We start from the raw sequence: 18,801 nt of genomic DNA, 5'->3' as shown, positions 1-18,801 counted from the left end.
GTCCTGCACAGAGGAAAATGGAAGCGCTGGGGAGGGGATGGGGCCCATCCAACCGGTCTCTTGGCCCAGTGTATGCAGCAGGGACGGGTGGACCCTGCTCCCCACTCCTCTTCCCAGCTCTTGTCTCACTCATGAGTGCAGTGAGTTTCTGGAGCTCAGCCCGGCCCCAAACAGGGCATGTGCTGCTGGTCCCAGGGAGCTCAGCAGTGCCCACAGTTCCCAGGGAGCACCAGGGGCATTCCTGCAGGAATCACAGCAGCACCAGCCCACGGAAGGCCCCCCAGCACAGCTCTGCTTGGTGCAGGCACCAGAGATGGTGGGAGGATGTTTGTGTTGCTGCAGTGGAGGGAGGGAAGGGTCTTGACTACAGGGATTTTGAATCAAGCAAATCCCAGGGTGCACCTGCCTTGGATCAGGGCTCAGAGCCATGGCAGTTCCTGGCAGGTCCTCAGGGCCATGCCCATGCCAGGGCACCCACAAGTGCCAGGGCTGCCCGAGGGGCTGTGGGCAGCAGAGGGTGGCTCAAGGCAATGGAAGATGGGGAAACTGAGGCAGAGCTGTGACGTGGGGGCAGTGCTGTCCTGGGAGCCGCTTGGGCCAGGGTGTGCTGGGAGCTGTTCTGTGCAACCTCTGCCCACCTCCATCCCTGAGCATCCCCGCGGGCTCTGGCTGCCATAGGCAGCGACAGCCCCGGAGCCTCTGGGAAAACGAGGCCACTCCATGGAGGAGCTTAGCAGGGGATTTCCCTGCCCAGTTGGCCCCGGCTGCACAGGGCCACGGTGATGGGCCAAGGTCAGGTAGGGACAGGCACAGGGGGCTGCCGATACTGGGGGGCTGTTGAAACTGGGGAGCTGCTGGCCCTGCGGGGGCTGATGGAACTGGGGGGCTGCCAGTGCAGGGGGAGGGGCCTGCACGGGCAGTGGGATGTCTGAACACGATATGGGGATGATCCCCTCTGCAAATCTCTGGTGCCCAGGGGCACCGGCGGTCCCGCACCCATGGTGCAGGGGACCCCCCTGAGGGATGGCACCGGATCCCCCAGACCCTGCCCGGGCGATCGCAGGGATGATTCGAGGAGCGGGGACAGGGCCGCAGATGGGACCAGGGTAGAGCGGAGCCGGGAGTGGGACCGGGGATGAGGATGGGGATTGGGATCGGTCCGGGGGCGGCGCCGGGGGAGGCTCCGGTGCCGATGCCGGCCCCGCTGGTAACTCCGCCTGCCATATTTATGGCAAAACAAGCGGCGGCGGAGCGTCGGGCCGAGCCGTGCCCTGCCGAGCCGAGCCGAGCCGAGCCGAGTCAGATCGGGCGGAGCCGGGCCATGGCCTCCTGAGCGGCGGCATCCCCACCCTAGCGCGGAGGCAGCGGGGGCTGCCGGGGCGGCGGGCGTGGAGCAGGTAAGGGGGTCCCGGGAAGGGGGCTGGGGTTTGCTGTACCCCCCGGATGCTCCGACAGGACTATCCCCTCGTGGCTCCCCGGATCATCGCATTGCATCACATCCCATCCTCCCGCTTCACTCTCCCGTGTTCCACATCCCCATCCCATCCTCCCGAGATCCTCACGGGCCATCCCAACCCCCCGGCTCCCCTCATTCTCCCCATACCATCCTGCTGTGCCCCATATCCCCCTCCCATCCCCCTGTGCCCTATCCATCCCCCTAGTCCCCCGGGGGCCATCCCCATCCCGCGCTCCCGAGCCGAGTCATCCCACCCCATCGCACCCGTATCCCCGTAATCCTCTCGTGTGCCCCATTCCCATCCCATTCCCATCCCTATCCTATCCTATCCCCAATCCCATCCTCATCTCCATCCGCATCCCATCCCGCCGCAGTGCCCGGGCCGAGCCATCTCCCCCCGGTGCCCGGCTCAGCACCCTGCGGGGCCCAGCGGGCCCGGTGCCGGTGCGCAGCGCGGTGGGGGTGCCCGGGGTCACCGCCCAGGGGTCTGCGGCAGTGCCTGGGACAGCCCCGCTCCCCCCGGGGCCGCCCCACGCACCCTCCACCCAGCCCCGGCCCCGCAACTCCCCCCCCGGGGTGCTCACAGACCCCCCCGCCGCCCGGCCGTGCCCGTTTGCGGGTGCCCTCCAGGGTGGGGGACTAGCGGGGCCAGGAGTCAGGGCGTCCCCTGCACTCCGCGGTGCTGGTCACACCACCCTGGATGCCGGCACCGGGGTGCCCTCCTGGGCTAGGGGTGCTGCTGCCCCCCGGCAGGATGAGCCCTTGCGGAGGCACGGGCAGGGGGGAGGCCGGACAGCCATTTGTGCCTGGGGGGGCTCCGGACGGGCGAGGGACGATGTGGCAGTGCCCGGGGCACACAGGCTGCGAGGCACAGGCGGGGGCACAGGGCTGTGTGGAGGGGTTGTGTGATGAGCAGGGCGGGCACGGTGTGTGTCAGGGGTGTCCTGGGGGCGGCACAGGGGGAAGTGTCTATTTGCTATGTACGCGGGGCAGGGGCTGCTACCTCACCACGGGCTGCCAGCCGCCAGCTCTCAGGGCGGGCAGTGCCCAGGCAGCGGCGGCCGTCGGTGCCCTGCTGGCACACACCCGGCACACAGGCCTGTGCGCAGCGGTGCTGGCAGTGCCAGAGCACAGCACACACGGGCACTGCCCCCACAGCAGCTGCTGGTGGGACCTCCAGCATCATCTGCTCGAGCAGCGTGGTTGCAGTGGCTGCAAGTTGCTGCCCTGGCTGCATGTCCACACACAGGTGCCGCTGGTGTGCTCGGGGAGTGCTCAGGGCGGTGCTGGGGGCAGTGTAGGTGCCACTGGCCGTGCCCACGGGGCCCTGTGCGGGCAGTGGGCCCGGTGCAGTGCAGTGTGTGATGGGGCTACTGCGGGCGGGGGGGAGTGCTGCATGCTCAGTGCTCTCTGCATGTGCAGGCAGAGTGCAGGCAACGTGCAGGCAGGGTACCTGCTGCAGTGCCCTGGGCAGCATTACTGCCTGCTCAGCAGGGTGTGTGTGGGCAGCGAGCAGGCAGGGTGGGCAGCAATGCCCAGGCAGTGTGCAGACAGCGTGCACAGGGCCCCGGCCTGCACCTGTGGCAGTGCCCCAGAGCAGGGTGTGCAGGCAGCAGCCCCTGCCACGTGCAGGACAGTCAGAGAGTGGGCAGCGGCCAGGACAGCATGGGCAGGCTGTGGGGCAGTCACTGGCAGGGCAGTGTGCACAGGCAGCTCAGGCCAGGGCACAGGCAGCGCGGGCAGTGTGTGGGCAGTGCCCTGGCAGTGGGCTCACTGCAGAAAATGCAGGCAGTGCCCTGGCAGGGGCAGCCCAGGCAGCACCCGCCGTGAGCATGGGGTGCACAGGGAGTGCTCAGGCAGTGTGGAGTGCGCTGGCAGGGGGCACTGCACCCCACCCCTGCACACCCCCCGCAGCCCACACGTGGCATGTGCAGGCAGCAACCCAGTTCCCAGCAGCCTCCTGCTGGTCTCTCTGACAGCCGTGGTCGCTCCCGACCCCCCTTGTGCTGTCACGGCCGGTGCTCACGTGTTGGGCTGGGGGGGCTGGGCTGGGCACAAGGGCAGGACCCCACAGGGGTGGCTCCCACCCACTCCGTGGACAGCAGCTCCTCTGAAATTGCTGATGGCCGGTGTCAGCATTCACAGGGTGACAGAGGGTGGAAACCCCGAGCAGGGAGGCTGTTGCCTGCTGAAAGTGCAGAGAGCTGGGGGTGAACAGGGATGCCCATGAGCAGGGGGGGTTGGAGAGCACAAGGGATGCAAAACCCTCTCACTGCGGAGGGGACTCAGTGTCAGAGGTGAGTGGGTGTGGGAGTGCAGTGGCACTGGCAACACTGTGGGGCCGTCCAGCTCTGCCCCCCACGATGGTCAGAGGGTGCCCGTGGCTGTGCAGGAGCTCTGCTATCCCTGCACTGCTGTGGAGCCCCAGCCCCCCCACGCAGCCTCCTCACACACCCACGCTGTCCTCACCCACGCTGTCCTCGCAGAGGAGGAATAATTTGGCGAAACCATGGCAACCCTGCAGCTCCATGGGCGACGGGTGCTGCTGGGTGGGTGGGGGACACACTGGTGCCCGTGGGACACAGCGCCCACGTCCCTGATGCACAGGGATGTGCACAGTGGCTTCGCTGGGTTCGGTTCAGCAGGGCTGTGGCTGCAGGGGTCTCTCAGGGTGCTTCATGTGCCCCCAAGGCATCCACGGCCCTGGCAGCAGGCCCTGCAGCACTGCCGGGGGTGCCCCAGGACCCTCATGTGCCTTGTTTATTTTGCAGTGCTGGGATGGAGCCGCCACCTCAGCCCACCCACCCCCTCCCTGCTGCTGCTGGACCAGGTAGGACCCTGGGTTATAGTTCCCTGCTCACCAGCCACCCAGACACCACAGGGAAGGGCTTCCCAACACCACTGTCGGCATGGCTGCAGCGTGATGTGCTGTCTGCCCTGACCCAGCCCAGCGCCTACGCGCTGGAATGCAGAGGGACCAATGCTGAGCCACCGCTTTGGGGGCAAACCTGCCCCCTCAGCCCCAGAGGGAGACACTGGGACCCCCACTTCCATCCTCCTGGCATCCCGTTGTCCCCAGCCCATGCCATGGACAGACACTCCAACCTCACTGACTTCACCTCAGCTCCAGGATCCACAACCCCCGGCTTTGAGGCGGGTAATGAGGGGGAACCCAGGTCCCCCTCCCCATCTCTGCATAGTCGATACTTCTTCACAAATAAAGTCAATTCCTTTCCTGCAAGAAACACCTTCCCTGTGGTCCTCTGCTGCTCTTTAAAGCCAAGTATGCTTTGGTGGCCTTTGCCACCCACCTTTAGTGCATTGTGGAGCAGCCAGTATCCACCAGCGCTATCAGGCCTGTGGTGATCACAAGCAATGCTCAGAGCACATGGTGAGGCGACAGCCAGCTGAGGGCCCACACTGTGGGCAAAACCTGTGCATGTCCTTCGGTGTTGGTCACAGCACACAGCAACTCTGCAGGGCTGGTGGAGAAGGTCAGTGTCAACATCAACAGGCAAACCCCCTCCTCTGCCCCCCCAGCTCGCTCTGGGGAGCTTGTGCTGATGTCCTCATTGTCACACAGCTGTGTCACACTGTGCCTGGGGACTCTGCACACCCTGGCCACCCAACAGCATCGCCCTGGAGCAGTAGGCTGCAGGGTGCTGGCACATGGTGGGTGTCAGACCTTGTGTCCCATGGGAGCTGGAGCCACCTTCCCACTCACTCTGCAGCCTTGGGGCCATGTCACAGCCACAGGACATGGAGAGGACAAAGCCAGTGGGCACTGAGCCAGCACAGCCCTTCTGGCACAGGGAGGCAATGGAAGAGTTACTTCCAACATGTGGGTTGGGGCACCTCTGCCACCCCCAGTGCTACCCATGGAAGCCCCAGGGAATGATGCATCTCCAAGCAGCCAGGACTGTGGCCACCCTACACACCCACCCATCTGTGGGCCACAGTGGGTGCAGCCATCGCAGGGAGGGTGGGGAGGTACAGCTCCTGCACCCCAGAGAGCCCCAGGCTGGGGGGCTTCCCAGCTACCTTGGTGGGTGGTCATGGTGCCCATTCCTGGGCCATGCTCCTGCCTACAGTGCTGGTGCTGGGACATGGGTGCACAGTCCCAGGAGACCCCTCACCACTCAGCTGCTCACACCAGGGCTGGGCACACACTCCCTAAGGAAAGCCCTGGCAGTGAGTCTCCCCTGCCCTGCTCAGAGCTTCTGATTCTCATGATGCTGCAAGAAAGACAGTCCCCGTGTCCTATGGCCTAGGAACAGGGCATGGTGCCCCGTGTCCTCTCCCTGCACTGAGCTGGCACCCAGAGCTGCCCAGCTGTCCTCGCGCGTAGCCTGCCAGCCACTCCGTGATTTGCACCCTGGATCTGAAGATTTTTGCCAGCTTCTTCCCCCACCTGAGGTCTGACTATTAACAGCAGCAGTGGAGGCTAGGATGCCCCCGAAACCTCATTTCTGAAGAGGTGGCCAACCCCCTGCCCTGAGCCAGGAGCCGTGGGGATTGATCTGAGGTCCTGCCAGGATTGAGGCACCTCATGTGTTCTCTTGCAGGGCGGGTGATCGTCCTCTGAGGCCGTTTGACAGGTGGGAGAAGAGTTGCTTTTAAGATGACACGAACAGACCCACCTGACATCCTGGTGTCCACAGTGTACCAAGACATCAAGGTGGCCACTGCAGCCCCTGGGGATTCCATTATCTGTCAGCCCGTGGCACAATGTGACGCCTCCATGTCCTCATCCCTGTCCCGCGAGCCGCAGCCCTTCAACAAGCGCCACTGCAGGAGTTTTGACTTCCTCGAGTCGCTGGAAGAGCTGGGGACCCCCCCGGCCATGGAGCGCCCGTGCCCGCGCCCCGGCACGCCTGAGCCCACGCCGGGGCCGCCGGGCAGGAGGGCGCCACCGAAGCAGGACCCTTATGTCGGCAGAGCCCCCGCGCCTCGGAGTGAGCCGAAGCGCCGTGCCCGCTCCAAGAGCGCCCCACGGGTGAAGTCCACCTTCACCGCGGTGCCCATTACCGTGGCGGCATCGCCACCGCCGGCCCGGCGCGGGCGGGAGGTGCTGCGAGTGGCACGGGAGCCCTCCCGCGCTGACCCCTCGCCGCGCCGCGACGGCCCGGTGCCGCTGCGGGTGCTGGCCAACGAGGTTCACCCCATCAAGCTGCAGCCGCAGCGCAGCAGCGTCAGCCGCATCTCGCCGCTCTGCCTGGGCAGCAACTGCTACGAGGAGGGGCCGGGGGCCAAGGTGGGCGCCAGCCCACACGTCAAGTGCCGGGTGGACATCAAGCCGGACGAGGCGGTGCTGGTGCACACAGCGCGCAGCCAGCGAGCAGCCCCGAACCGCCCGGAGCCCACACGCTGGCCCCGCGCCCCCGGCTCCGTCCGCAGCCTGGCCGTGCCGGGGAGCCGGCAGGCGTCCGCATCCCGCACACCCACCCCCAGCGACTCCTACAGCGGGGACGCCCCGCTCCTGCCCTACCCTGCTGAGTACTACGAGGCGGATCCCCGGGTGCTGGCGTATCAGACAGTGCCGGTGCCGGCCTCACGGGAATTCAGGGAGTACCCCGACAGGGGCTGCATGACCTTCTCAGCCGCCGGCGTCCCCGCCAAGTTCTACTACGCGGAGGAAGCTGCACGGTGCCCCAGCCCCGCCATGCCCCTCCGTAGCTCCGGCTACTCCAGCTACCCCTATCCCGGCCGCCACGCCGTGCCTCAGCCCTTCTACGCCGAGGACCCGGCCAAGGCTGCCGTCCACACGATGCCGCCCCGGACGTTGTACGTGGAGGAGGCGCGGGGTTACCCAGTGCAGGAGGCGCCTGCCCGCGCCTTCTACGGGGATGAGCCCCGTTTCTATGCCCCGCGCGGGACCCCTGTCAAAACCCTCTACGCCGAGGATGCTCGGACATACCCGGCCCTCGGGTCCTCTGCCCGGCTGTTCTATGCCGAGGACTACGGGAAGTACCGGGAGCGGGAGGTGCTGTCGCGGACGTGCCCCCCACCCCGCAGCGCACAGTCCCTGCACTTCGGGGACTGGTACTGCCCCGAGCGGGCCGCGCTGCCCTACCAGACCCTGCAAGTGTCGCGCTTCACCCCGCAGCCGGCCGGGCGCGAGGCCATGTTCTCCTCCTGGCACACCAGCTACGGCGTGACCCCACCGCGGCTGGGCCGGGAGACGCAGCACTACTCCAAATCCTGGGATAACATACTGGCGCCGGTGGCACGCAGGGAGGAGGCCCTGCAGCGCGGGCGCAGCTACGAGAACCTGCTCGCCCAGGAGCAGCACCGTGCCTTATCCCCCGAGGAGCGCCGGCAGCCTGTGGTGATCAACCTGTCGAGCTCGCCCAAGCGCTACGCCGCCCTGTCCCTCTCCGAGAGCTCCATCCTCGAGCGGGTGCACGCCGACGGCAGCCGCGGGCCCCCGGGCCGCTCCTGGTACGTCACGCCGGAGATCACCATCACTGACAACGACATCCGCGCCGACGGGATGGGCCGCAGCGACAGGCGCTCGGCCAGCTGGGACATGCTGGACGCGGGACAGGAGCGTGGGCCCTACGCCGTACCCTGCGCCCCGCAGCCCGGCCCCAAGGAGAGTGGCTCAGGGCGCCAGCGCAGCCTGGAACAGCTGGACGAGCTGATCACCGACCTCGTCATCGACTACAAGCCAGCACCAGGCCACCGCGCCGGGGACAGGGACAGCCTCGCCGAGCAGCTCAAGCAGCTCCTGAGCAGCAGCACCCCGGGGCCCCCTCGGCGGGGTGAGGGCAGGCGAGTCCCCCCCAGTGTGCCCGAGGGACCCCGACCCACGAAGGAGCAGCCAGGCCCCAGCTCCCGCACCGGTGCCCCACGGCCCCCGCCCACCCCGCCGACCGCCGGCCCCTTCGAGAAGTCTCCAGAGAACTGCTCGCCCGACCTGAGCGCAGAGGAGGACGACATGATGATGTGCTCCAACGCCAAGTGCCGGCGCACGGAGACCATGTTCAATGCCTGCCTCTACTTCAAATCGTGCCACAGCTGCTACACCTACTACTGCTCCCGGCACTGCCGGCGCGAGGACTGGGACACGCACAAGGCGAGCTGCGTCTATGGGCGGGTGGGCAGCGTCTGCCGCCACGTCCTGCAGTTCTGCCGGGAGAACGCCGAGGTGCACAAGGCCTTCTCGCGCATTGCCAAGGTCGGATACCTCTCCCGCGGCCGCGGCGTCCTCTTCCTTGGCTTCCCCAACGCTGGCTCAGCTGAGAACTTCCTCCAGTTTGGGCTGGAGAGCCTGCTGATGTCCCCCACCTACCTGTCCCTGCGGGAGCTGGACAGCTACTCGGACAACCTGGGGGACTACGCCCGGGAGCTGCGGGAGACGGGCAACCAGTACGACCCCAACGAATGTTTCCTGCTGAATGTAACTGTGGCCGTCACCCAGAAAGTGCCGGAGAGGCCATCACCCAAGACACAGGTGCCAACGGTCAGGAAATACGCCAAGGTGGCCTTAGCCTCCTCCAGCCCTGAGAAGAAGATCCTGAAGAAGGAGCGGGACATGGAGACATTGATCCTGACGCCACCGCCCGGCACGGCAGACATCGACAAGGAGGGGGAGGAGGGCCGGAAGGCACGGGAGATCTGCTTCATCAACATCCAGCGGGAGCTGCGCATCCGCGGCGTCTTCCTGCGCCACGAGTTCCCTGCTGTCTACGAGCAGCTCTGCGACTTTGTGGAAAGCAACAAGCGCTTCACCCCCACCACCATCTACCCCATCGACAAGAGGACGGGCAAACAGTTCATGTGCATGATCATGGCGGCCTCTGAGCCGCGCACCCTCGACTGGGTGGCCAGCCCCAACCTCCTGGATGACATAATGTGAACACAGGGTGGGGGGCACCCCTAGGGCATCCCCGCTGTAGATAGGTGCTGTCCTGTTGTGGTGGTGGGACAGGGACCCCCTTGGCTGTGGCACCAAGGGGAGGGGACTGCAGAGGGCTGCAGGTGGCCAGCGGTGCTGGAGGGACCCAGGGGGTGAAGGGAGCCCAGCCCAAGGTTTGCCCTAGAGTCCAAAGCCTGGCGAGACCTGGCAGAGCCCTCTCAGGTGAGCGGTGCCTGGCCACAGTGGGGACACCCCATGCACCCCCAGCCCCTGCCCGCCGGGATGCCACTCACCCAGAGCCCCCCGGGCCTGTCCCAGGGCCCCCAAGCCCAAGGGGTCCCACGGCGGCCCCAGGGCCAGGTGCTGCGGGGAGAGCTGGGCTGCACCAGGACCGTGTCCTCTTCGTGTCCGTGTGTCCTGAGCGTGTCACTGCGTGAGCGGCAGCGACTGTGAGGGCCCAAGGGCGGCTGGAGGCACTGGGCTGTCCCGGGCCCCGACGCAGGCTCTGGGCACAGAGCGGGGCAAGGCTGGGGGGGTCCCCGGCCGCTGCCTGGGGAGGGCGGGCGGGGTAAGGGATCCGCAGGGGGCGGGCGGGGTTGTCTGGGCGGTGTCTGAGCGGGTGTCTGGTCGGTGCCTGACCGGGGCCGGAAGGAATCGTCGGTAAGGGGTGATCGCGGCGGGGCCGGCGCTGCCGGGGGTGCAGGGACGGGGGGGCAGAGCCCGGGCCGCGGCAAAGGGGCCGTGCCCGCTGTCACCCGGGACGGCCGGGCCGTCCTGCCCGACACGGCCCCAGCCCCGCTGCCCCTGCCCAGCCAGGACTCGCTGCCGCTGCCCCTGCCCCACCCCAGCCCCGCTGCCCCTCCCCAGCCCGGCCCCGCTGCCCCTGCCCCCCAGCCCCGCTGCCCCTGCCCCTCCCCAGCCCCGCTGCCCCTGCCCCTCCCCAGCCCGGCCCCGCTGCCCCCCAGCCCCGCTGCCGCCCGCGGGCGGAGCAGCCCCGGCGCCGCCATGGCCGAGGCCCGGCCCGCCAGGACCCGGCGCCCCCAACGCGGCGTCACCGCCCGGCTGTGGGCGGGGCCGGTTCGTGGGCGCTGGTTGGCCGGTGGGACGGGAGGGGCGGGCGCGCGGGGCGGGAGCGGCGCTGGTTGGGCGCTGCGGCGGAAGGGGCGGGGCGGGCCGGCATGGCGGGCGCGGCGCTGTCGGCGGTGCCGGCGGTGCAGATCGACGACCATGGCGTGTTCAAGTACGTGCTGCTGCGGGTGCGCGGCGGAGCGGCACACCGGGACATCGTGCGCGGCCACGGCTGGGCCGAGTACCACGGTGAGGGGCAGGGGCCGCGGTGGGGCTGCCGAGGCCAGCCCGGCTGAGGAGGGGGCCAGCCCGGCTGAGGGGGGGGCCAGCCCGGCTGAGGGGGGGGCCAGCCCGGCTGAGGGGGGGGCCAGCCCGGCTGAGGAGGGGGCCAGCCCGGCTGAGGAGGGGGTCCTCGTGCCCCCCTGCTCCCTCCCCGCAGCCGACCTGTTCGAGCGCACCGCGGAGGAGCTGGCGCGGCACGGCCTGAGCTGCGAGTGCTTGGGCGGCGGCCGCCTCGCCCACCGCCCCGAGGAGAGGAAGATCCACGTCTACGGGTACTCGGTGGTAAGCGGGGGCCATGGGGGACCCACGCGCGGACGCGGCATCTCCCTCGCCGCGACGAGTCCCGCTGGCCGTGGCCGAGTCAGCCTCGCGTCCCCTCGGGGTGCAAGGGCTGGGCCCGGCGGCGCTGCCGAGGGTCCTGGGGGTCCTAGGGAGGGGAGACCCCACAGAACCCTCTTGAGCAGGGGCACCCCACGCACCCTCCAGCCTCTGTCTGTGGGACAGCCACACACCCAGAGCCTCCCGGGCCTGCCCTGGGCACCCTCCAACCCCGGGGGTCCTGCAGCAGCTGTACCCAGCGCTGGGTACTGTGGAGGAGCTGGGCTGCACAAGAACCGTGTCCTCTCTGTGTCTGCGTGTCTTGAGTGGGTCACTGCAGGAGTGTTAGGTGCTGTGGGGGCACGGCACTGGTCCCCAGGCCAGGGTGCTGCCAGTTTTCCCGGCTCCGGGGTGGTGCTGTCCCCTTTCTTGGGGGCTGTGCCAGCCACAGCTGGAGCCAGGCTGAGCTGCCACAGGGGGTTGTCACAGACACGGGCTCCAGGGCCTCTCTGGAGCTGGTTGGGCTTCCCAAGGGGTTGCCACCCCCCAGCTCTCCTTGGGTACCATCTCTCCTGTGCAGGGCTTTGGGCGAGCTGACCATGCCGTGACCACGGAGAAGCTGAAGGCCGAGTACCCCGACTACGAGATCACCTGGGCAGATGAAGGGTACTGACTGCTCTGGCTGCCTGGGGGGTCCCCAGGCGGTGCCAGCAGGCTCCCTGTGCCTGGCAGTGCTCTGGGCTCTCCTGCTTTTCCTCTGTGAGAACTCACCTGTTCCCCACCGTCACTGGACTGTCTATGTGCCAGGTGCTCCTGCCATCTCGGCGTGGCACAGCTGGTGAAGCCAGTGGTCGCTCTGTCCTGGCCTCCCGGTGCCGGGGGCTCATCCCACGCGTATCTGTGAGAATTAAACTCGTTGGGGAGCGCAGCTGCTCGGGTGGCCACACTCATGGCTTGGCTTCTCCTTTCCCAGCTCTGGGTTGCGCCCACTGACAACAGGAGAGATCCCTCTTGAGGGAGGTCTGACCCTGGAGTGGGCAGGGTCTGGAGTAGGGACAACAGGAGGTACATTGGGATTTGCCCTGGGAAGGGCTGAGACAGGAGAGAGGAAGGTGGTGGGTTCTCAGGCCTGGGGGAGGAAAAGGCAGGGTGAGACCTATGCCCAGTGTCCTGCCCCAACCTCCAAAGGAAGCTCACAATGAGGGATGATGAGCTTCATGGGTAAAAAAGGGGTTTTCCTGTGCCTCGTCCTTCCTTCCTGCAAGGTGTGACCCTCCCCTGTGCCAGGAGGGAATGTCACCCAGCAGTCACACTGAGGAGCACAGCTTCCCTGCAAGTCATTGGATCGTGGAGCTTGGAGGCACATCTGGGATGTCCTGTCCATCCACCAGCCCAGCAGGACCAGCTCCAGCAGGTCCATTGTGGTGACATTGTTGGAGTGTCCTGCACAGGGTCAGGAGTTGGACTCAGTGGTCCTTGTGGATGCCTTCCAGCACGGGATTCCATAGTTCCATGATTGTATTCTGTGATTAGGTTGCTGGGAGCTGTGGCCAGATGGGATTTGGGAATGTCCCTGAACCCAGACTCCCTGGCAGCCTGCTCTGGTTTGGAAAACCCTCACATGAAAAAAGGTTTCTCTTAACCTTAAAGCGGTGTTTGATGTTCTCGCTTTGTCCTCACTATCTTGGCCCTTCCCAGGGCACTCCCTGCTCAAAGGGTCAGGTCCCTGCACCCTTCTGCCAGGGCTTACATGCATGGGTAGCATCCCCCTGCACTTTCTCCAGACTGAGCACCTCCAGTTCAGCCTGGGATGTCCAGTCCTCTCATCATCATCAGGGAATCTCCTTCCCGGGGGAACTCTGAACCCACTTGGACACATCGTGAGTGACTGCTCTAGGGAGCCCTGCTGGAGCAGAGGGGTGGGACTGGATCACCTCTAGTTGTCCCTTCTAGCCTGTACCATCCTGTGATCATCGCCAGGGCCCCTGGCTTGATCTGCTCCAGTGTGCTCACATCTCATACTGGGAGCCCAGCATCCCCCAGGCAAAGGGGAGGGCTCAGACCTGTGGGATGTGCATGGCTCGCAGCCAGCTCAGACCTGTGGGATGTGCTCTGCCCACAGCACGGCTCACAGCCAGCTGATTCCCGGGCAGGACAGGGCTTCTGTGCCTGGAGTGCCCAGGCTGGTGGGGGTGGGGGGCTACTGATCCCACTGGACCCAGCTGGCACTGGGGGAAGGAGCTGAGCCCACGTTTTACTGTGCCTGATGCAATCCCGCTGCAATCCACGGTCCAAGGCCATCGGCGCAAGGGGAGAAGCTGCACTCAGCAGGGGCCCCTCTCTGGGCACAGGGGCTGCAACAGCAGAGGTGGGAGGGGTCCCGTGGGGCAGCAGCCCCTGTGAGCCCTGGCAGCAGCTTCCCCAAAACAGGTGGGAAAAAGGAGGGGGCAGCAGTTGCCATCCTCAGGCAGCACTGGTGGTGCCCTGTGGGGCTCTGTCTGCCAAGCCATGCTTCTTCCAAGCTGATCAGCCCTTGCTGGGGCTCTGCCAGGGGTGTTCTGCCCCACCTGATTGTGGCCCCAAAGCTGTGCCCCTCTGCCCCATGGGTGTCATGAGCTGGGTGCTGAGCTGCTCCCTCCAGCCAGAGTGGCGCAGGCAGGGGTGAGGGCTGGCTCCTGCCGATGGCATCTCAGGAACCTGAGGTTCCGGGGAGCCTTAGAGCCTTACAGTGCCTAAGGAGGCTCCAAGAGAGCTGGAGGAGGACTTTGAACAAGGGCCTGGAGTGATAGGACAAGGGGGAATGGCTTCCCACTGCCAGAGGGCAGGGTTAGATGGAATATTTGGAATATTAGATATTGCTGACCCTCAGCACAGCTGCCCTCCCTGGCCAGAGTGCAGCCCAATGCCAGCCCGTGCCCTGCATCCAAAGGCTCTCCCACTGCTCCTTTTCTTGGGAACTGGTTCTCCCTGTGATCCAGCCCAGGGGACTGGCACACCCACCATGTCCCTGGCATAGACTCCAGCTTCTCCCACCGGGCTGGCAGCATCCCTCGAGGGGCTGGTATGTGTCCTGTCCTGCTGTGCCTTGTCCCAGTCAGAGCAGCATCTTGTCCATGGTGAGAAGAGGGGCTGAAGAAGAAGGGTTCAGTGGGGGAAAGCTGAAGGTCTCCCTGGGACACCTGGCTGGCAACTCACTGCTGCAGTGCCAGCGTGCCGAGTGGCAGGACCACAGTGTGTTGTCCCAGCCCGGCACAACCTCGCCATAAACCCTCTGCCAGGCCGGGAACCGATAACGGCGGGGCTGAAGTCCAACACGGGCAGATCCCAGGGAGCAGATTACAGCCCAGGGCTCACGGTGTGGCCTCTCCGAGCTCCATTTCGCCGTCACAGTGCAGAGATGGCTGCAGGCGGGCAGGTGTTGGTCCTCCTGGTGCTGCTGGGTGAGCTCTGCCGACACGGGGGTAGTACCAGGGGCAGGGAACGTGCTGGCTGCTCCACGCTGGGCTCCCCAGCCTGGGCTGCCATGGGGATCTCCAGCTCTGTGAGGGCTGTGCTGCTCGGGCTGGGGGCACCGGGGCAGGTACAGCCCAGCCAAACCCTCCTTTGGGCTCTGCTGGTGAAGGTACGTGGGGTTCCCAGGGTGAGCAAGTGCTGGAGCTCCCAGTGCCGGGCTGAGTATCACCAATGGCTTTATTCAGCATGGGACAGAAAATGCCCAGATTTTCCTGTTCCTCCCCAAATGGGGGCTGGGACTGTGATATAGCAGGCTCAGTGCCTGGGTGGGCTCCAGCACCCCGAGGGCGCACAGGAGTGGGGCTGGCAGCGGGAGATGGCAGTGTGGGAGATGTAGAGTGCCAGGGCAGTGACAGGGGGTCCCATCCAAGGAAGAGCTCAGTGCTACCTGCCCCCGCCTCCCATCAGGGTCCTAAACCAGGGTACCCAGACAAATATCCCCTGCAGGCTATGTCTGTGCCCTCTGTCATTTGCTATGGGCAACATGCCTGGTTCCCTGCAGGGTTTTCAGCTCCCTTATCTTTCTCATAGCCAAGACTGTCCTCCCCTGCGGGTCTGTGATCATCAACAGCTGCAGCAGCGTAGCCGAGCAGCTCTGCGACTTTGTCTGCAACTGCAGTGACTGCTCCGACGAGAACCAGTGTGGTGGGTACCCATGCTCCCCAGACCCCCTCTCAGACCCTGCTCCTGGGTGACAGCAGGCGATGGAGTGGAGGGTGTTGTGGGTGCAAGTCCCTGGGGTGATGCTGGTGCCCAAGCTGGATGCAGGGTCCCCCAAGGTGGGTGCAGATCCGTGGGGTGGGCACAGGTCCCCAGGATGGTGCCAGAGCTGCCCTGAACCCCCATCTGCCCACCCTCAGGGTACCTGCAGCGCTCAGCAGTGCTGGACACCCCCTTTACTTGCGACTTTGAGGATGGTGACTGTGGCTGGCAGGATGTGGGCACCTCAACATACAGATGGGTGCGGAGCCGGGCCAGCCTGGCCACGTGGGGCACAGGGCCTCACTCGGACCACACCGTGGGCACTGACCTGGGTAAGTGGGAGCTGCTTGGCTGGTGAGTGCTCTCTGGGCACCCACGGCACCACCCCGCTGGGCTGTGGGTGCCCTGGAGCCAGGACACCCACCCTTGTAGGGTGCAGGGGATGGAGCAGACCCATGGAGGGGCAGGAGTGGTGCTGGCAGAGCTGCAGTGCCATCCCATGGGGCTGCAGCCCCTGCTCTGCTCTCTGCCCTCCTCAGGCTGGTTCTTGGTGACTGTGTCCCCCCCTGCAAAGACTGTGGCCGCGGCCTGGCTCAGGTCACCAGAGATGCGGGAAGCAGCTGTCACGTGTGAGATCAGAGCCTGGTACCACCTCTCAGGAAGCTGTGAGGGCACCCAAGGTAGGCATCGAGTACCAGGCACAGGGCAGTGAGGATGGGAGGCAGTGGGGAGGGACACGGCCCCCATGGCAGGGACAGGATGGCAAGGCAGTCCACACACAGAGCTGGTGGAACCCAGGAGTCCCAACTCCAGTCCCCAGAGCTGGCAGGGTCCTGGAATGCCCAGTGCCAAGGCCACTTTTGGGGCTCCCTGCAGGGCTCAACGAGACGGAGCAGCCAGTGCTGCGCCTGGACGTGGCATACGGGGACGAGGTGGTGGGGCTGTGGCAGAGCCCCCCGCACAGCAGCAAGGGCTGGCACCAGCTGGTCGCCTACCCGGGCCGGATCGCGGGGCAGTTCCAGGTGAGACAGTGTCTGTACCCGGGTACTGTCCCCCCAGGCTGGGGCCAGAGGAGCTGGGGGTGCTCCAGGAGCCCAGGGGGCCCAGGCACCTCATGCCATCCCTGTCCTCCCATCACAGCTTATCTTCTCCCTGACACAACCACCCGCCTGCGGGGCAGAGGTGGCACTCGATGATATCATCTTCAGGAACTGTGCCTTGCCAGGTGAGTTCCACATCTGCTGGGATGTGAGACAGGATCTGGAGGGAATTGGGTGGGGCTTTGCACCCCAGGGGAGCTCTCCCATTCCCCACCATGTCTTGGGGCACTGTGCCCTGGCATGGGGTGGACAGTGAAAACCTGTCCCTTGAGCCACCCCAGGGAAAGATGTGGGGGTTGCCCACCATGTCCCTGTGGGACCAGCCACTTGCTGACATGTGTCCCCCTGCCCCAGGGACCCGGCAGCAGCACTGCGGGACCCAGGAGAGCAACTGCAGCCGCGGCTCCTGCGTGGCTTGGACCCGCCTCTGCGACGGTACCGACGACTGCGGGGATGGCTCGGACGAGGACACGACACAGTGCAGTGAGCAGCCCTGGCCCCGGGAGGGGGTCCTGCCCACCAGCCCCCTGCCCACACGGATGGGCTGAGGCTCTGCCTTGGTGGGGAAAAGCTGTGCTGTGGGCTGGTAGGGGTCCCCCCAGCTCTGCCCCACGACTGTGCAGCCAGGGGGGACAAAATCACCCCGAGGTTTGTAGAGGGGTAGCATCAACCCAGCCGGTTACCTGTCCATGAGAGGACCGGGACTCTTGTCCCTGGGTCACAGCTGCCCCTTCTCCCCGCAGAGCCCTTCACCAACTGCTCCTTTGAGCGTGATCTCTGCGACTGGGAGGCAGGGGCTGGGCTGCCATCGTGGGACAGGAACACAAGCCTGAACCTGGGCACCTTGTATGGCTTCCCCACCCGGGACCACAGCACCAACAGCAGGGCTGGTATGACACATGACCCCCAGCACAGGTCCTGGGGTGGACATGCCCTGGGGTGACACAGACCTGGGCTCTGCTCAAAGCTGTGCCGGGACAGTGGTGTCCTGCATTCACACACCTGCCTGGCTCCACTCAGCCCCCTCCCGGTGTCTCCCACAGGGTTTTTCCTCTACGTGGGCAGTGACCCCAGCACGGGGGCCAGCAGCACAGCTCAGCTCAGCAGCCCCTCTTTCCAGGCCACCAACTCCTGCTCTGTGAGTCACAGCTGAGGCCTTGTGTCAGTGCCTGTGTGGGCATGATGGTGGCGGGAGATGGAGTCCCCAGCTGTGGGGACCCTCCCGTGGGGCTGGGGCTGCGGTCAGCCGTTGCTGGGGATGGGCAGCAGGTTTCTGGGGGTGTTTTGGTGACATGTCACACAAGCAGCTCCCACCAGACCCTGGGTCCCCTTCATATGGTGGCAGCTCCTGGTGTCCATTGGGAGCTCTGAGCTCCTCCAGCTGCCTCTGTGAGCATCCTGTGGGGCACAGGGGCCTGTGTGACCCTGCCCTGAAACTCACCCCCTTCCTCAACCCCAGCTCGTGCTGTACTGCCACCTCCATGGCTCAGCCAACAGTAGCCTCAGCGTCTTCTATGTGATCAACTCCACCAAGCAGCTGGTGAGGGAGAGGACAGGGGACCTGGGCAGCTACTGGGTCCGGGAGAGAGTGGACTTCAATTTGACAGAGGCCTTCAAGGTGGGCTGGGGCCATGCTGGGGGGAACTGGGCTGCCTGCAGGGTGAGGGGCATGGGGCCAGTCCGAGTAGGCACCTGTGGAACCAGGGCTGAACTGGGAACCAGACACCAGAGCTGAGCCTCCAGTGCTGGCATGTGCCACCTCCATGTCCCTATGCCCACACCTCCAAATCTCCCTACCAGCCCCTAGCCCAGGACCACCCCACTGGGAATGGAGAGTGGTTGGAGTGTCTTCATCTGCACTGCCCACCCCATGCCTTCCCGCTGTCCTGGCTTCTGTCCCCCACTGCCACCGACACAACCCAGCCCGCTCCCAGCTGAGAATGGAGGGCATCCCGATGACACCCTGAGGGCACCCTGATGGCACCCCTGTGGCATCCCCAGGCATCTGGAGGCCACAGCTGCATGCAGGGGCAGCACCATCCCCCTAAGCCCACTATGGCCCCATCAGCCCACCCTGTGCACCCCTGTCATCCTTTGCTCCCACTGAGTCCCTTCCTGGGGGAAGTGTGTCAGCCCCTAACAGGTGCTGCCTCCTCCCATCCCACAGCTCCCTGGTGTCACTCCAGTCCCCCCATACTGTGCAGGACCCCATGGTGATGTTACTGGCATGATGCTTCCCTGCAGGTGCTGATCGAGGGGGTGGCCAGCAGCGGGGGGACCGTGGCCATCGATGACCTGATCCTGTCACCAGGCTGTGTGAAGGAGCAGGGTGAGCTGGAGGGCAGCATCCCTCACCCTGCTCCAGCATGGGCAGCCAGTTCCAGGTGTCTGTGCCCATGTCACCATCCCTAAAGGACACACCATGGAGTCTGCGTGTCCCTCTGCTCATCATCAGACTGTCCTGGGTGCTGCACAGCAAGCACCTGCCCTGGGACATTGGT

At 65.9% G+C, this 18,801-nt stretch overlaps 3 protein-coding genes across 9 annotated transcripts in view; all 3 read left to right on the top strand.

The window, feature by feature from the left end:
- Positions 1 to 1,127: 1,127 nt before the first annotated feature.
- Positions 1,128 to 9,894, top strand: AJM1 (apical junction component 1 homolog). The gene is made up of 3 exons (XM_027896916.1): positions 1,128 to 1,397; positions 4,228 to 4,286; positions 6,022 to 9,894. Exon 3 carries the CDS (start codon positions 6,078 to 6,080, stop codon positions 9,315 to 9,317), a length of 3,240 nt encoding a protein of 1,079 aa, XP_027752717.1. The 5' UTR covers positions 1,128 to 1,397; positions 4,228 to 4,286; positions 6,022 to 6,077; the 3' UTR covers positions 9,318 to 9,894.
- Positions 9,895 to 10,461: 567 nt separating this feature from the next.
- On the top strand, positions 10,462 to 12,634 carry PHPT1 (phosphohistidine phosphatase 1). The gene is made up of 3 exons (XM_027896951.1): positions 10,462 to 10,634; positions 10,825 to 10,949; positions 11,566 to 12,634. Exons 1-3 carry the CDS (start codon positions 10,496 to 10,498, stop codon positions 11,656 to 11,658), a joined length of 357 nt encoding a protein of 118 aa, XP_027752752.1. The 5' UTR covers positions 10,462 to 10,495; the 3' UTR covers positions 11,659 to 12,634.
- A 1,501-nt stretch (positions 12,635 to 14,135) lies between these two features.
- The window catches only part of MAMDC4 (MAM domain containing 4), an 11,312-nt gene continuing 6,646 nt past the window's right edge, over positions 14,136 to 18,801 (top strand). For 4 of the 7 annotated variants that reach the window (XR_003572690.1, XM_027896910.1, XM_027896914.1 and 1 more), the window contains exons 1-11: positions 14,291 to 14,425; positions 15,030 to 15,143; positions 15,359 to 15,532; positions 15,740 to 15,880; positions 16,077 to 16,222; positions 16,341 to 16,425; positions 16,655 to 16,783; positions 17,044 to 17,190; positions 17,344 to 17,438; positions 17,760 to 17,918; positions 18,545 to 18,629. Coding sequence is in view for 6 of the 7 variants with exons in the window: in XM_027896910.1 (XP_027752711.1) it covers positions 14,383 to 14,425; positions 15,030 to 15,143; positions 15,359 to 15,532; positions 15,740 to 15,880; positions 16,077 to 16,222; positions 16,341 to 16,425; positions 16,655 to 16,783; positions 17,044 to 17,190; positions 17,344 to 17,438; positions 17,760 to 17,918; positions 18,545 to 18,629 (1,318 nt within the window). In the remaining variant the exon portion in view is untranslated. Of the gene's footprint in view, positions 14,426 to 15,029; positions 15,144 to 15,358; positions 15,533 to 15,739; positions 15,881 to 16,076; positions 16,223 to 16,340; positions 16,426 to 16,654; positions 16,784 to 17,043; positions 17,191 to 17,343; positions 17,439 to 17,759; positions 17,919 to 18,544; positions 18,630 to 18,801 lie in introns of all 7 variants that reach the window. The other 3 variants (XM_027896912.1, XM_027896915.1, XM_027896909.1) reach the window with 3 other exon arrangements.

This window comes from Empidonax traillii, unplaced genomic scaffold, assembly GCF_003031625.1.
Source record: "Empidonax traillii isolate 1590-97213 ecotype Southwest subspecies unplaced genomic scaffold, ASM303162v1 scaffold520:size1094406, whole genome shotgun sequence".
In the NCBI taxonomy this organism is placed as follows: domain Eukaryota; kingdom Metazoa; phylum Chordata; class Aves; order Passeriformes; family Tyrannidae; genus Empidonax; species Empidonax traillii.
This window is presented reverse-complemented; position numbering and strand designations above follow the sequence as displayed.